The 17,026-nt window shown below is 39.5% G+C and overlaps 2 protein-coding genes across 2 annotated transcripts in view; one reads left to right on the forward strand and one right to left on the reverse strand.

The window, feature by feature from the left end:
- tmem276b (transmembrane protein 276b) lies at window positions 1–14,295 on the forward strand. Its single transcript, XM_075456262.1, has 4 exons — window positions 1–781; window positions 5,101–5,214; window positions 10,486–10,623; window positions 10,861–14,295. Exons 1-4 carry the CDS (start codon window positions 385–387, stop codon window positions 11,106–11,108), a joined length of 897 nt encoding a protein of 298 aa, XP_075312377.1. The 5' UTR covers window positions 1–384; the 3' UTR covers window positions 11,109–14,295.
- Window positions 13,860–17,026, reverse strand: part of gas2b (growth arrest-specific 2b) — an 18,889-nt gene continuing 15,722 nt past the window's right edge. Inside the window, exon 8 of the mRNA XM_075456149.1 lies at window positions 13,860–15,689. Within this exon, the coding sequence (XP_075312264.1) occupies window positions 15,477–15,689 (213 nt within the window). The 3' untranslated portion in view covers window positions 13,860–15,476. The remainder of the gene's footprint in view (window positions 15,690–17,026) is intronic.

Consider the following 17,026-nt stretch of genomic DNA (forward strand, 5'->3'; position numbering starts at 1 on the left):
ACAAATGACCACCACTCCTCCTCAAACGGAGCACATTTCTTCCTGCTCCCCATCCCGCAACAACCTGGAGGAGAGTTAGCGCAACTACATCACTCCACATCACTGCCCCTGCCTCCTCCTCACGGCTTTGGTCGCCATCCATCCCCTCTCCTCCTGTACCATAACAGATGGTGGGAACAACATTGCATCCACCGGCCACCACAACAATAGAGCGCAGCATCCAGTCCAGACATCACTGGCCTCGCAGGATCATCATGCTCCCGGTGCAGGACTGCGAGATGCTCTGAGTGCCGTCGTGATTTATTTCACGCGGTACCAGCACCACCACCACGGCCACGGAGGAACCTTCTTGCGACTGTCTGGGCTCTCCATCGTGTGGGGAAGATGGCCGCTATGAAAATATTAACAGGCACGGGGCTCTTCTTGGCTTTCTGTGCACTGGGGCTCCTCGCCATGGCTATTTGCACCGATTATTGGTACGAGACCGATGCGAGGAGACATCGAGAGAGGTGTAAAAACTATGCCAACAAGCGAAACGACCCCGGTTACATCTACATTTCAAACCACAACCTCCCCCTCCAGATGCCTCCAAAGAGCCTGGAGAGGAAAGGTAACGGCCCAGATGCTGCTCCTCTCATCAGGGGGAAGCGGCACTTTCTGGCCGCAGCGTCTGCCATGGAGTCTCATTGCAGCCGGCAGTTTAACTCCACCATCTCCGGGCTTTGGAGGAAGTGTCACCGGGAGGGATTCGACCTGGAGACCGAGGACCTTATTTACAAAGGTAAACACGGGCAGTGTGATGCGCACCAGGCCGTGATGTTCAGCGATGAGCTCACACCTTGCCTGACACAAGCACAGGATCACCTAGAGGCCTCTCACATTAACGTGTCTCTGTCGTTGTATTTTCGTATAAAACGTGATTTGTCGAGGATTATGGCTAATTTGCTTTACTGGTCGCCTATATCCTATTGACAATGGTGCCGAGGTTACCTGAGTCTTGAATTTAAAACAGTTGTTCTCCATACCAAGTCTGTCAGAGACTAAACAGCATATTTGAACAGCTAGTGTCATTAAGATGTCATATTGTAAAAGAACCTGAATCCGGTTCGAGTTTAGTTCTTCCAAAGAGACAGCACCATGTCAAACCTTTCTCAGTGAACGTCAACAAGGAGTCATATTTCAGGCCTCCGACAGTGATTGATGCCCTACTGAGTCCAGGTTGAGGAGCAAAAACTGAGCACATACATAAAAAGATGGGTATCAGGGTGTTGTGATATGATCTGAGTGGAAGCAGGGTAACCATTGCATATCAGGCTACCTCACACACAGTAAAAGGCACATTGATGACAGCTTCCTCCTTCTGTTTAGTGTCAACTACATCGTGATCTTTTAAAATCCTTAGGCCATATCCAGCAGCCTTTTGATTATGCAAAGAAACAATGGTCAATGTCCCATTTTTGTAAAATTGAACCTCCAAAACATTAAGAAGTGCAATTTAAACTCTAGAAAACATTGGAAAAAGGCTCTAGTTAAGTAGCATAATGCTTTCAAACAACTGCTTTTCTTGAATAACCATACATGTTGATGACAGTACTGTATAATAACACATCTGTTTTTGTTTGACTGACCTACAAACTCTATAAAGCTTATTGAGTCTTGCAGAATGGCATTGACTGAGTCTCGTGGTCATGTTGAGGCCATATATTGTATTTCTATTTTACTGGACAGCATTCTGACACATAGCATCAGAACCTTTAGCCTCCAGCTCCTAAATATGATGTACATGTATCCATTATAATATGGCAGTGCCTTTTACAATGTATGTCGACAAATTACTAGAAAGAGACAACTTCAACACATTTGACTCCCATTGAAAAATCTTGCTACCTCTAGTTTTTTTTTGCCTCCAAGTTTTTCAACATGCTGAGCTCCTAGCAGCCACAACGGACGTGCAGATAAGAATTTGGCTCCATTTCAGGTACAATAAAACCTGTTTACTGTAGTTTATTCGCAGAGAGAGTAAATATTTTATGCAGTCAAATCAAACCCATGTTATTGCTCATTTGAGATAGTGTCGTCGGACTCTTAAGATCGTATTTCTCTCAATTTCATATTTGAGTTACTTTCAAAAACTGTGTTTTGTGCAAATATTGGCACTGATAACTGAGCAGTTTTAAAAAAAATAATGAATTCCTTTTTCACTGATTATTTATGCTGGCCACTGGGTATAAGGAGCCCATGTTTGATAAAAGATATGGGCTGTTGAAATGTTCCTCACACTAAACCATAACTCAGACTTAGAGTATACAGATTTAACTGTTAAACTGTTTTAACAGTTAAATCACACACATGTACTGTATGTTATAACTGCTCTGACCTGCTCAGTTGGAACTTAAGGAGCTTGTATGGGATTGTGTTTGCCAGTCTTGAGTTTATTCACATATTGAGAACAGATGTAAGGAGGAAGTATGACTTTATACAAATAACCAACTGTCAATGAAACAGGAAATGCAGAGATCTCGAGCGGTACAAACCAGGATAAAAGATAAAAGCTGCAAACATTGTGTTTTACCATGTAAAGCATCACATCACGGAGCACAATTTGTTAGAGAAACATCCGCTTTGTCATAAATGTGCATCAGTTGATTCGCAGTACTTTTCTAAGCATGGCTGCAATCTTAGAATAGAATAGAATAAAATTATTTTATTGTCACTGTGGAACATTTAACAGCGAGATGCCGTTGGCAACTCTTCATCAGTGAAACACAAGAGCTAAGTACTGAATAAAAATAAACACTAGGAAAAGCAAGAATGAACATTTGGAAGAAGGATAAACATTTGGAATTTGACTCAATCGTCAAGAGTGCAACTGCTGTGGACTCATAGCTCACCGATGGTGTAAATTAACACTTACTTTGGACTCAGATCCATACAGAGAAGTAAGTAAGTGTGTGTCTTTGATTGATTTAATGTTCAGAAGCGGTTTTTGTTTTGTATGCTCTTGCAGTTTTTGAGCATGTTTACACAGCAACAAAATTTGAATCTTGGCAGCTTTGGACTAAACTCTGGCAGGCAGTATTACACACCCACAGAGAGTTTTTTTTCCCTTCATTTTTCCTATTAATTTTGGCTTCTAATCAGATTTAAGGTGGGCGAAAAATATGCTCACATGATGTCACCAAATTTGAAATGTACTATGAACAATTATGAGGTACTAGGAGTGGAAGGGGGGGATTGTTTATGTTAAACAATCAGTGTGATTATATCAAATGCTGGTGGGACGTTTAGATGTTTGCCAGGTATTAACATTTTCCCGATGTTAGGACTTCCTTAACATGCAGTCTAAAGGAAGCTGCATTTAAAGCAGGTCTGCATGAAAGGGTGAAGTCCCAATAAAAATGAGCTTGTTTCACAGTGTGTTGGGACAGCATGAAGTCTAAAAGCTCCCTGATGTAGGAGTAGTTCTCTTCAGTTGTTGCCTCAGGTGTCATTCAACATTCATCAACACTGTGAAGATAACAAAAATTAACAAAAAAGCTCCAGACAAATGTGCAAACCTAGCTTATAAAGTTTTGTTTTTAAAAAAAAAAAATGCTACAAAATGAACATCTAGAATTTGTTATTTGCTTGAACCTTTATTGAACAGACATGTCCAGAAAGGGGCCGACTCTGTTGTGCAGATATAGCCACACTAAATGGCTGGCTCCTCCATGCTTGGGTCATTTACTGAATTTTATGTTACATCCTTTTGCTGTCACTGGGGGGAAGTCTGAGAAACATGTGGAACAATCTGAGGTATGGGTAGTGTTGGTGCGCCATCGTTGCTCCTTTAGATTTGCTGTGGAAAACACACAGGTCAAAATCGAAACTAATGGTTAAAAGAAGGAAGATTGTCCAGTGCAGCTGTTGTCTGTGCTTTTCACCCCTAAATCTTTGTCATGTTTGGCGCTCTGTCCTCTGTGATGAAATCGATTGCAGTCGGTCTCCTCTTGGCTCAAGCTAGCGTTCAACCAATGAGCAGTCAACCTAAGAGGCTGGCTTATGGTTGCATGTAGGTATCTATCTGCACTGAGTTAGGACACTCAGCTTGAACCAAGAGGGACTGACAACAACAGATTTCCTCAAAAAGAGGATGAAGTGCCAAAAAATGATAAATGATAAAGAAGTACAGCTGAAAAGCACAGACAACAGCTGCGCTGGACCTTCTTCATTATTTCAACATCTGGTTTCACTCCACTGCCACGCTCATCTTGGTCCACAGTGATGGCTCAGATTGTTCCACATATTTCTGACCTGAAAGAGTTCTCAGTGCCATGGGTGCTAAAGACGATCAAGACTGTTCTCAGTGAAAAGTCAGCCAGCATCTGTGATAGGATGGGGGTGCATCGGTGTCCATGGCACCGATCTGTGAAGGTACTGTAAATGATTTCCTTTTTACTAGTGTTTGGTAAATAAAGGTTCAAACGAATGAACCACATTAACCCAAATAAATGACAGATTTAACTATTTGTTGCACTTTTTGGCGATACGGTTTGCAATAAAGGTTGAGCCTTTGACACAGACGTTGTGACAATTGTTGTGATTCTTGGTAAATATGAAACATTTTCCCATTTGTCTTACAAGATATACCAACAACCGCAGACAAGTTTGCAACTTTGCCTAAATTACGTAAAGTATTGCTTTGCTTAGAGACTGATAGAAAGGTTTGGAGCTGGATGAAAGAGGTGGGCTCCAGAAAACTAAGATTATGCAAAACTTGAAAGAGATTCACTTTAAATCAGAACTTTTTCGTTTGAGGGCTTTGGTGGAATAATCTATATTCCATATTGCTTCTTAATCACTGTTAAATTGCTACGTAGGAGTTGGAAAAACAAGGTTAATAGAGCCAGCTTAGAGAATTAAAACTCAATGAGGATGGAGAATAAATGAGAAACTCATCTGCTGTGTGTATCCACACATTATCTTATGATCCCAGAAGAGGGACAAAGGTTCAAAATGCAATTTTTAATTAATTTTATTTTGTGTTGTCTTTCTTACCTCCTTGAATTAAGGATATTTGTGCTCCAGTTTTAACCGTCTCCATCATTTTGTCTTGTCCAGGAATAATTCAGAGATGTACCCCAGTCAAGTATCACTATTCCTCGTCCATCCTACCACGAAATTTACCCATCAACATCACAAAGACCATACGGCAGGATGAGTGGCACGCACTCCGTAAGTCTGAAAGTGTTTTTCTGGTTTCTGTTGGCATGAAATATTCATTCTTTGCAGCTTTTCTGTTTGTCTACATTTAGGTTTAGCATTCACCATTCTGAATGAAAGGGCTGTAACAACAAAAGAAAAGAAAAAAAAAAGGACTGAAAATTGCTTCTTTTATTGTATGCCCTTCATAATCTCTCTCAGCATTCTGGGATTTAGCTGACTGAATGCATGCAAAACTAGTGTCCTTCAAGGCACAGTCTTGAGCCTATTTACAGTAGTTTTATACATAAAAATAGGTATTTTTCTGTTACATCATATTGTTGCAGCTTTAATTAGCAGTGGTTTACTGGTGCTCTGTCAGTTTATTGATCCCTGTCGTCCTCAGTAGAGGTGTAGAGGTGTTGTTGAGCAAGATCTTGAGCCCCACTTTGCCAATTATGTGATCATCGTTGTGCGAGTGTGTGAATAGACTGCAGTTTTTACAAAACACAAAGTTAATTTAATTTTTAGATACAATTCTTTCCCAAAAAACTAATCTCTGCAGGTTGTTTGAGAAAGCTGCTACTACAACCTGTATATATGGTTTAAAATGACATAAACTGTGGTAAAAATTAAGCTTCTTAACCTGTGATGAATGTTGTGAAAGGAAGCATTTTATCAAACCAATCTTACCACCAATTATGAAATAGTCACAAAAAAACTGAATCTATTGGTATGATTCATATTATTTTTTTTCAGTGCTACTGAACAGAATAAAAGCTCCACAGTGGAAGGCATTCATTTCATTAAATACTCACAAAAGCACAGTTACATCAAATTTCACAGGTTAAAAAAAAGCCTGCTTTCAGACGTGGGACTAGGTCGAACCACACATACGTGATCATCAGTCAGGAGAGCTGTGCTCACATACAGACCCAACTGCTGAGTATTCAGTCACTTTACTTTGAATTCTCTCTTTTGTGTTGTTGTTGTTGTTGTTAGTCACTTTTTCTGTTTTATGCATTTCAAACTTCTTGGTTAAAGCGAAATACTATAAATACATGGCTAGGGTTAGGTATTGAAAACAACATTAGGGTTAGGAAAACATCATGGCTTGAATTGATATGGATATTCTAATAAGTACTGCATTAAAATATGATTGTCAGGGATAACCAGCTGCAGACACAAAGCATGCTGAACACACAAGCCACGTGTCCTACTCAAATACATTTCTCTCCTAAATAAAAAAGTACAAAGACAGTTTCACCATTTCACATTCTGCTGTGAGACCGGCCTCATTTGAAGTGAAACCATTGCCTAAACCTGCCTAAGAAATTCTGGTTCTCAAGTGGCCCAAGTTTAAAATCTTGTAAATTATGCCCCCACTATGCTGCCTTTCATTGACTGTGTAGCTCTTTATGAAAGTGGAAACAATGGTGTTTATTGTCTCGTTATATGTTGGATAACTTGCTGATTCAACAACAACTATCATATACAGTTTCTTGTAATCCTCTTGGATTGACAAAAATGTGCAATACATAGTGTATTACAGCAGGATGTCAAATCTGTAGGCACTGAACAAGACTTTGGTAGCAGAAGCTTTCTACTTTCAGTCCCATCTGCAGGCCAAGTGGTATAGACCAGTAATGGTTGGGCATGCTTCCATTGCACACAGGTTAACACCGGGTGGAGATAAACTCAATGTTAAAAACACAGAGGATCATCTCGTTACAGTACAAATGAGAATGCTATGCAGGGACTTGGGTTCATGTGTAATAGGATGGATATTGTTCACCCAGAGATGGGTACTACCCATTCAGAGGGATCATCAACTCTTCCACTGATAACTATAAAGATGTCATCATTGTAGCAATTTTCTTTTCTGTCATTGGTCATCTAAAAATCCACTACGAGGCGATCTTCATTTAAATTTACTCCAAACCACGACACTTATTATTAAACTGATGCTATGTAAAGAGTCTTCTGACGCAGATAGAACATGACATGAGATTGTTCCTCCCACAGATTTTGTGCTCAATAAAAAAAAAAAACACAAAAAGAAGATTGAAAAAAATCAACAGCTTTGAGCAATAATGGGAAGCTCCTTCCCTCAGGCTCAACCAATGTTGTGGGCTCATAAGTAGGTTAAAGAAAATGATGTGAAATCCACACTGCAGCAAATGTTTAGATATGCAGGGCTGATTACAAGTGACATTATTCCAAGATTTTTAAGCTAAAATTAGTCATCTTCCAAAACATATTCAAACACCGACTTGAAGTGCAGACTCTCAAATATAATTTGAATACAAATTCAGAATAGGAGTAAGACTTCAGAAGTTACATCTCTTAAATATTTGGAGTCCTTTTTTTCAGTGCCTCTCATTTAATAAAACCATTTAACATAAACATAAATTAAATATTCATTTTTCATACTTTGTAAAGAATGCTTTGTGTGGACAAAGAAGACCGGACACTAAAGAATAGGTTATTGGGTATTTCTGCCTTTAGTTTTGTCATCAGCAGATAAAATGCAGCTTAACCGGGTTAAGAATAGGGAATTGATGCAGCCATCGCTGAATATTGCACTTCTTTACCTTGAAAAACTCCTGGATTGCTTTTCCAGTCTGTTTTGTTCATCTGTACTCTGAAGCGACATCCAATCAGCTTTGCTCCATTTGGCAGAATCTGAGCAGACAGCAAATCACTATAAACGTAGAAATTCATGCAGCTGCTTCTATCTTATGTCATACCATCAATGACAACTGGTGACACGGTGTCCCTAGAGGCCCTGCACCCCCATACCCTCACACGACCTAAACATGTTTGACAGATGATGTTGCATGTTTCATGAGATTTTATTTGTGTTATTTTGGTAAAGTTGATCTCAGTTTAATCTGTCCAGAGATCGCTGTTTCACAACTATTCTGGTCTTTAAGATAAGAACAACTCTTTTAACTTGCATTGGGAGCTCTGTTGACGACATGTTGTGGGTTCAAAAGCATTTGAGCCATTTATCAAATTAAACTCAAGTCCCTGAAGAAGAAAGTTCAACAAGGTAAAGGGCTGTAATTACTAAACCCTTCTTCCAGTTTGGATGCAAACAACCTGAAATTTAAACTCTCTCATTAAACAAATGAGACTCTAACAAATTATTGGTATGGACGCTCTTCTGTAAGTAAATGCACAGCATGTTGACTGAATCTGAAAGAGATGGAAATATTTTCAACAGGCAAACATACACTTAAATAAGAGATGAGCTGGAAATTGACAGATTTTTTTTTTATAACTTCAGTGCTTTAAAAGTTTATTATTTTTTTTGCTATATTTATTTAAAATTACCAATGGCATCTCTCTCCAGTGTTTAAAGTCCAAGTAAAGTTGATATATATCATGTTTTATGTCACATTACAGCCAAATATGTTATAGCCTAACCACTCAGCCAAACATGAGAGATCAAAACAATCAGCGAGTCAATAAAACTTTTACTAATAAATCTCAGATCAGCTCAAATTAACCACACCAATGGGACAAACTGAGGAGTCAACTAAAGCAGACTGCTTAAAAAAAAGATGAGATGAGAAAAGCACACTATAGAGTATTTATGTAACCTCCATTTGCAGACTAAGTTGTCAGCGTCGTTAAATTGTGCACCTTACATTTCACATCGTGGTTGCAGAGGATTAAGGAGAGATATCAGCTTATTGTGAGCCCCTGGCAGGGAAGTGAGGCAGTGTGGCAGTCGCAGCAGTGTATCGTGTATTCTTTAATCCCAGCTGTCTTTGGTAAAAGTTCTTAAAAGTACTGGGTGAAAAGTTTGGCCGTTTTGGCGGTGATCCTTAACATACAGTCGGCAACAACCACCGTACTGGATCGTTAACTTACCCGTTGCCCTCCACCGAGCACAGATCTGCTTCTCTGAGCTGGTGTGTTTCCAGATCTGTGGTAGTACTGCATTTCAGCTTCTTCCTTCACAAAATTAATTCATGTTTACATTATTTCCCTGCGGTTTAAAAAGACAGCCCAATTTCTGTAGATTCTGGCAACCAGGGAACACACATTTCCGTGATGAGGGCAGAGCGACCGAGATGGGGTCGGCTTTTGACCGCCTTATATACGCAATCCCGCTGTGGCATGCAGTTGTGAGTTTAGACCCGTCCTAAAAATCCTGAGCAGAAAAACCTATAACAACTCTTTAGCATTCCACATCCACAATTCAGTAAAACAGTTCTGGGTCTTTTAACATGTTTTAAGGAACTACTTCCGAACACAGCTTACATGAAAGTTTCAATGCAAATCTCTTGACTTTAATACCAACACTGTTTCAAAGCAGAAAACATTGCAGCTAGAGAATGAAGGCTCAAAATTTGTGTCATGCAGCAATATTGTATTTAAGCCCAGTCAGGTGCAACCTTTTTAAAAGTTCTTTCACTTTTCTTCTTCCCTGTTGTGACTGATTAATGTTATGCTGCCCTTAATCCTCACTGGCCTTGCGGTGGCAGTGCAAGAGTCTTTGGGTGGCACATGACTTCATTGCCCTAATTGATTTTATTGTCTGCACCTGTGAAGGTGTGGATAAAGCATGCTTGGCGTGGCTTGCAGTGAGATTGCCAGTTTTGCAGCTGCTGCCAATTATGCTGCTGTTTCTTTTGACCATGCCTAAGTTTCTAAAACTGTATAGTTCTTTTCTTTTTTTCATTTTTTTAAGAAGAAGAAAAAATTCCTGTTTAGTCAGGAAAATCCCATTGAGATACAAGATCTCTTCTTCCAGGGAGTCCTGAACAAGAAAGCAACATAAGATACTAATTCTGAGGCTTATATTTATTTTACTTGGGGATTAGTATAAAAACTTAATATATTTATATATATATATATATATATATATTATATATGTGTGTGTGTGTGTGTGTGTTTGGGGGTTTGCTGTCACATCACATGGACTTTTACAACTAATAGGCCGCATAAAATGGTGCGATCTCATTTGCACACATTATATATATATATATATATATATGTATGTATGTTGTGCTGGTATTAGGTAGTTTCTGATACTGTGCTGAAAATACTAATACTGAAAAATAATGGAATCATTAGATTACTGTACATGTCGGACACGATGGCTCATTGAATGATTTGACATTTTTAAGATGAAAATGGGCTGTTGGTTGGGTTGTTCTATCACATTTTCAGATTGATAATACAGTAAAAGTAATGATTTGTTTATTTCAAAACATTTAGCCCTTAGTTTCACTGTTCTGTATCTGTAACTCACTCTGGCCCTGTTGACGTTTTCTTCTCTACTGGCAGATCTAAGAAGAATGACGGCAGGCTTTGTGGGAATGGCGGTGTCCATCATTCTTTTTGGCTGGATCATTGGAGTGCTGGGATGCTGCCAGCAGCATGACCTCATGCAATATGTAGCTGGGCTACTCTTTCTCATGGGAGGTACTGTGAGAGCACATATGCCCACTTCCACACGCAAGCATGCAAACAAAATCCAATTTCATTCTATTTCCATGTTTGTTTGGTGACAGCTGAGAGCACATTTAGGTTAGCACGAGACAGCTGATCAATGTCCAGCATGACCCTCGTCCTGCAGTAAGATGCACAGTGCATGTCGGAGTATAATGAACGAGCAGGAGCCCTTCTAAATCCCTGTTTCTGTCTCTTTTGCTCACCCAGGAACATGCTGCATCATCTCCTTGTGCACATGTGTGGCGGGCATCAACTTTGAGTTGTCCCGCTACCCTCGCTACATGTACGGCCTCCCTGAAGACATTAGCCATGGCTATGGCTGGTCCATGTTTTGTGCCTGGGGTGGCCTTGGGCTCACATTGCTGGCTGGCTTCCTCTGCACCTTGGCCCCCTCCCTGAGCACACCTGCTCGCACAACAACCCACAAGCCGAGGCAGGAGAACGGAACCGTGTGACAGAGGCGTTGCGAAGCGACTGGCCCACCGAACACACAAACCACACCCTTCCAACTTTGATGTTTAACTCTGAAACAGTTTTTGTCAAATCACCGTATCACAACACCCTCAACAATGCCATCCCCCTTCAGTGTTCAGTGTGCCTGAGTTGTGACGGAAGCAGCAAAGTAATGGCAAGCTTCACACGTATAATCTTCAAAATCCTAGAGGGACCTCCAGGAACACTGAGAGCAACATGTACAGCAACATATGGCTGGGGAATGGCTCTCATAGCACAAATAGGACATTTTTTTGTTTGTTTTTGTTTTTTGACATGCCTATTTTATGGTGATCTAAAGGTGACTGTTTTCTCTGAAGAGAATTTGTCTTAAAATGGTGCTCTTTTAAATACATAAAGCCACACATACTCCCACACAGGACATGCACACCAGCTTTTCCCACACATGCTCTGTTCCTTGGAATAAATCATCAGAGAAATCCTCAAACAGGAGCAAAAATCCAAACAGGAGGCCAGAGGTTCCTGTCAGCATCCCTCTTTTATTTGATTATGTGCGTTTTTGTTTGTAAGTAAAAAAAAAAAAAAAAGTGCTGGCAGTGACTTTTCATTGCTTCACACAATAAGTGATAATACTTGTCCGGGTGAGACATTTGCCACCTATAATGGATCTTGCAGTGCAGTCAGTGCGATAAAACAGAGGTATATTTGCCTTGAAAAGTAAACTGATGCTGGTTTGAAAATTCTACTCGTACAAATGCTTCTCTGTGTAGATCCAGTTTATTGTTTGTGTGAAGAAGATTTTTTTTAATGAGACTGTACCCCCCCCCCCCGTCTGTAAAAAGGTAATTAAGGCTGACAGAATGGAGATGAGGTGAATCCATCACTGAATTCAGCAGCGTGAAGGTATTTTTTGGCACCAAATGAAAACAGCTAAGTTAAAGAAAGCATTGAAACATAGCGGCTGCCGAGCAGCAACTTAGAGTTGCTGTGCCGTTTCAGCTCTAACAGACCCAGTTGTTTGCTGGCAGCTGAATCATAAACTGTCAAGAGAAAAAGAAGTGAAACCAAAACTGTAGAGGAAGTATTTATTTAATACTGGTCAGCCTTTTTTTGTGTACGCTGAATACAAGCAGGTCAGGCAATTTTAGAGAAAAACAAAAACAATTTCAGTGATCCCCCTGCTCCAAAATCACAGTCAAAATCCTCACCTGAACTAAGTACAGCGATTTAAAAACACAGAACACTAGCCAAATGTCACATGTCGAAAAATGTGGCAAGATTTTTGTCATCACCCCTTTATCAAATGCATATTATTAATGAGTTTTAAAAGAATTAGTATTAAAGTATTAAATCCATATAACATGTCGGAAGACTATAATATCCCACCTTTACAGTTTGATCATTTCTTGATCGAACTCGTATTTGTATCGATGAAATACTGATTTATGGTGTACAAGCATTACATTCAGAGTGTGCAAGAAATATCATAAATTTACAATCTTCTGATTATTCTGATTATCATTTCACTTTGTTGATTCGATCCTTAGGATGAAACATTTTCCAAATCTGGTGTTAAAAAAGCACAAAGCAACATTTCAAAGCTGTGTTACGAATACATGAACTTAATTTGTATTTTCTTTTAATGCACAAAACGAAAAATTAGAAAATAAAGTATCACTGAAGTAACGGGGATCCATAAAAAAAAAATAGTTGGCTTTTATAAGCATTGTGTTAATGGAAAAAAAAAAAAAGACCAAACTTTGAAATACACCAGTTTCTGTGTTACAAAGTTGTGTATATGATAGAGTATAGTATGGGTTGGAAAATGTAAATTAAATTGGAGTGCAGCCAGAAGGAATTATTAATGTTAGACAGAGAAGGAGACTGGATTATCCTGCGGTATTGAGCAGACATTTTTTTGTTGTGATTCTTACTGTCCCTCAGTCACTAGAACTAATTTATTTTGAAAAATGAAATTCACTACAAGTTCATCCCACATTAATATTACAGCCATGTGTGATGATGTTTATATAAGTGTCGATTGCCTGAAATGACTCATGGGATACTCTATCAGCTATGTCAATTAACTCTCTTAGAAAAAAGTGTTATAATGTGGTAAGAACACTGTGTGTGATGTTCAGTCCTTTCACCATCACCATTAACAAGGAAATGAACTGAGGCATGATTGAAATCGGTATCTTCAGTGTCTTGTTGACTCTTCGCACTTTGCTGCATCTCATAGAAGTCGGTGAGCTAGGGGTGTAAGCCAGTTATACATTACATGTTTGCAAGGTTACACATAGGAGCAAAAGAATATCAGAGCATGTAACAAGCACCCTGCCGTGTCTTTTACAAAAAGTTTGGGTTTTTACCACGTTGTGCATTCAGGGTCGGTCAGTCCAGGCTCTCATTATGAAAATATCAATGCCAGAAACTGAAACATACAATAAATATGACAATATTTACTTCTGTGGTCCTTATACTGATGACGAACTGAATGAAATGATGTTTGGTTTTCTACAGTTTTTCTGAAAACAGTAAACTGTAACTTGCTGCAAGTACAATGTGTTGTTGCGACTGAAGACACAACTATGTGCACAAGTTTCTGTGTTTTACTGGTGGGAAACGGCTATCTGACTTTTCTAGCTCTGATATGCCGTTATGGGCAATTCAAAAGAGAAGTTTTACAAGCACATATTGATATCCCCAATTCCTCAAACACTAAATTTCAAGAGCAGCAACGTGTGCCTGCATTTCAAAGCTAAAATGTTGTCACTGACTCGATACGGAAGAACAGCAGCACACAGTAGCAAAATCTGCAAAACATGGAAAATAATGACCTTCGGAGAACAAATTAGATCACCAGAGTAGAACAATGTGTTAAAAAATTTTGTAAAAACCTTCTCAAGTGGCAACTTCCAATGTTTCATGAGGACCTTTGTACTGCGTGCAATGAGAGATGCCCTGCAAAAATGCCACAGTTTAGAGTGGCACTTGTTTCAGTAGCACAGCTATCATTTTCTACAAGTCATTTATACAGGGTGTGTCCACTCCAGATGTTGTGTGGGGATAAAAAAGACATTACAGTCTTGCATGATCTCATTACAGTTAGTTTCTTTCAATATATGAATAAACTTGTGTCCATTTTTAACTGATTTATTTTAATGAAATAAAATATGTAATTATTAACATGTTGTGCCTTGGCGCCTTTGTATTTGCACCTGTATTCCGCAGTTTTGCTCTCCAGAGTTGCACGCTTGTCAGTGAACCGTCCCCAGTGTTGCCGACTTTTAAGCACTTTTACCTTTAAAGATGTATCATATGTCCACTCTTATCTGGCTGATGAGGTAGCAGACTGTTGAATCTGTGAGGACGGGGTAGTTTGTGGAACTGAAACTGAAAACAGACCACCAGTGCAAGAAAATTGCTGAATGTTCGAGAGAGGTAAGACATGATCAGGGCAGCAGCATGGTGCTGAGGTGAGGCATGGCATTTTGTCACTTAGGACATGGTGCCATCTAGAGGAAGGACTTGATGTTTTCCCTTTGTGTCATGCTGGTGTGATGTAAAATCTTTTCTCCAGGCCCCTAATATTCTTTGCTTCCATCATATATCAGAACATTGAATTAAAGAGAAAATCTTATTCAAAATATCAACACAAAACGTTGTAAACGGTCATTTAGTCTTACAGGCTGTTCTCCCAAAAGTGAATAATTAAATCTGTACAACAGCTTTTGCATATAAATTTAAAAATGGTTTAATTCATTAAAAAAGAAATTGCATACAGTGAAAAGTTTCTATACACTGCTGTATGAGAATTCATCAAAAGCTCAGTCATACAAATTCAGCCTGCAGGAAAGGAAAACACACGGCTGGAAGTTTGATAACTGGCATTATTGCATACGGTGCAATACAAAATGTTTCTTGAAATAATAGTTGGTCATTATCATATGAAAAGAAAAATATACAGTAGCAACTAGTGCTCTAACTAACAGTTATTTCCTTTATTATCTGTCACACCTGGAAATGATCTATGAACATTTTTTGTTTTATTAAAGGAACAGTCCCCAAAGCCAAAGTAGCAACTCTTCACAATAAAGCAGTTTAAACCAGAGTATGTCTGACATTTATTCACAAGAAGGGAATCCGAATCTAAAATCATTGCCAGTGAGTTGCCTTGCACAGATGTGAAGCTTTACCACCAATCTGTTGCAGATATCTAATAAAAGCAGCAATACCTACAACTTATTCATAGATAGAGTTGGATTTCCTTTTTTGAGGTAAAACGGTTTTGAACTACACGCTGGTTAACTGACTGTGAACAGTTTGATCAGATTAAGTGTTCGCACTGCTGCCAGCAGTTTGAGAATCTACTTCTTACCACGGTAATGGGCACCGACCACCATGTAACTGTCAGGTGAGACATTCGGGTTTGCTGGCTTCACTTTGTCCCGACAGACCCTGACCTCAGGTCTGCCAGCCAGCCCTCCTCCGCCTCGGCAGGGGTCGTGTTTCTGCAGGTAACTTATAAAGGTCTCCCATCCCCCGCCAACACGTACCATCACATGACGTTCGTTCAGCATCTGTAAAGGTGAAACGAGGCAATAAAATCAAGAGGGGAAGGCTTGAAAACGTATTTTCTGGCTGATGTATTGTTTTATTTTCATTTTTCATATGACACATCACACACACACGCAGAGACACACCACTGATATTTACAGGCTCCTTGTGCATGTGTAGCTCTAGCCATGGAAAACAAATGATCTCTCGGATAGGTTTGTAAAATCTCATTAAACCAAATGAAACTGCACCTTGTCGCACCAGCTGAGCACACATGCTCCACTAATCCACACATGTGCATGCATGCACGCACACAGTGACGCACAAGGGTGCTCTGATCTGCAACACAATCCGCATAACAAGCACCATTTTTAACATAATGACCACTACATAGTCAGTCTGTCTGTTAACTGTAGTTTCGGTGAGGTCAGTTTTATCTGCATCAACGCATAATTTTCACACATCCGTCCTTATTTCTGAAAACAAACTGCTACCATGGCAACTACTGTCACAATATGATTCATTGAGATAAAGAAAATTGCAGAAGGAGAAATTGAGATGAGTTCAGCACAGACCCTCAATTCCCAGTGGACATTAACATTCCCAGGAGGCCTTGCAAAGCCATCCCTTGTTCTGTCAGAGCCAGCCCACCACCTCCTGCCTTATCGCCAATAAACCCTTCATTATGGAACCATTAAGAATGTGATAAAACAAGCAGATCTGCTTCACTAATGTGGGGAGGTGTGGGTTGCATGTATAGGCTAAGAGAAAAAAAATCAATGGTACAAGCACTAACACGACACGCGACTCGGGCAGCTATAGAGGAAACTCCAGACGAGGTTCGTCTCAGCTGTCATCCTGCAGATTAAAATGTTGAGGTTGACAGGGGTCAAGTCTGACATCCTGGATAAAGCACTTTCCTGTCAGACGTGGAAGGAATATCAATCTTACATGCTGTCATCTGAAAAAATAAAAATGATTCAATTTGATCTACATGCATTATTTCAAAGCAGTTATTTATTCTTAAATTGTGTCTCGTTTAAATCAGGATGTTGGATTCATGTAGCAGCTGATAAAAATTGAGGACTTATTTAAAAAATAAGTAACAACCTTAACTCTCATTAATCCTTCAACATGATTCTTATTTGACTATTCTGTGCTTTATACACCAGAATAATTTTCAATGAGGGCTACATTTTGTCTACCAAAATACTAAACTGATAGTCAAAGAAAAAAAAAAACAGACATTCTGCAGTGAAATATCCTAAGCAAACCCTCTTTTTCAGGCAGACCTCCTTTATTTCTGTTTGTGCCCCTTCTCTGTCAGGTCTCCATACAAAGTGTGCTATATCTGCAGCCC

This window comes from Odontesthes bonariensis, chromosome 1 (assembly GCF_027942865.1).
Source record: "Odontesthes bonariensis isolate fOdoBon6 chromosome 1, fOdoBon6.hap1, whole genome shotgun sequence".
NCBI classification, from domain to species: domain Eukaryota; kingdom Metazoa; phylum Chordata; class Actinopteri; order Atheriniformes; family Atherinopsidae; genus Odontesthes; species Odontesthes bonariensis.

Excerpts from the sequence above, each read along its gene's own strand:
- tmem276b (XM_075456262.1), top strand. The coding sequence starts at position 385 with ATGGCCGCTATGAAAATATTAACAGGCACGGGGCTCTTCTTGGCTTTC. Across the intron at positions 5,215-10,485 it reads GGATGAGTGGCACGCACTCC|ATCTAAGAAGAATGACGGCA; the intron begins GTAAGTCTGAAA and ends CTCTACTGGCAG. Across the intron at positions 10,624-10,860 it reads GCTACTCTTTCTCATGGGAG|GAACATGCTGCATCATCTCC; the intron begins GTACTGTGAGAG and ends TTGCTCACCCAG.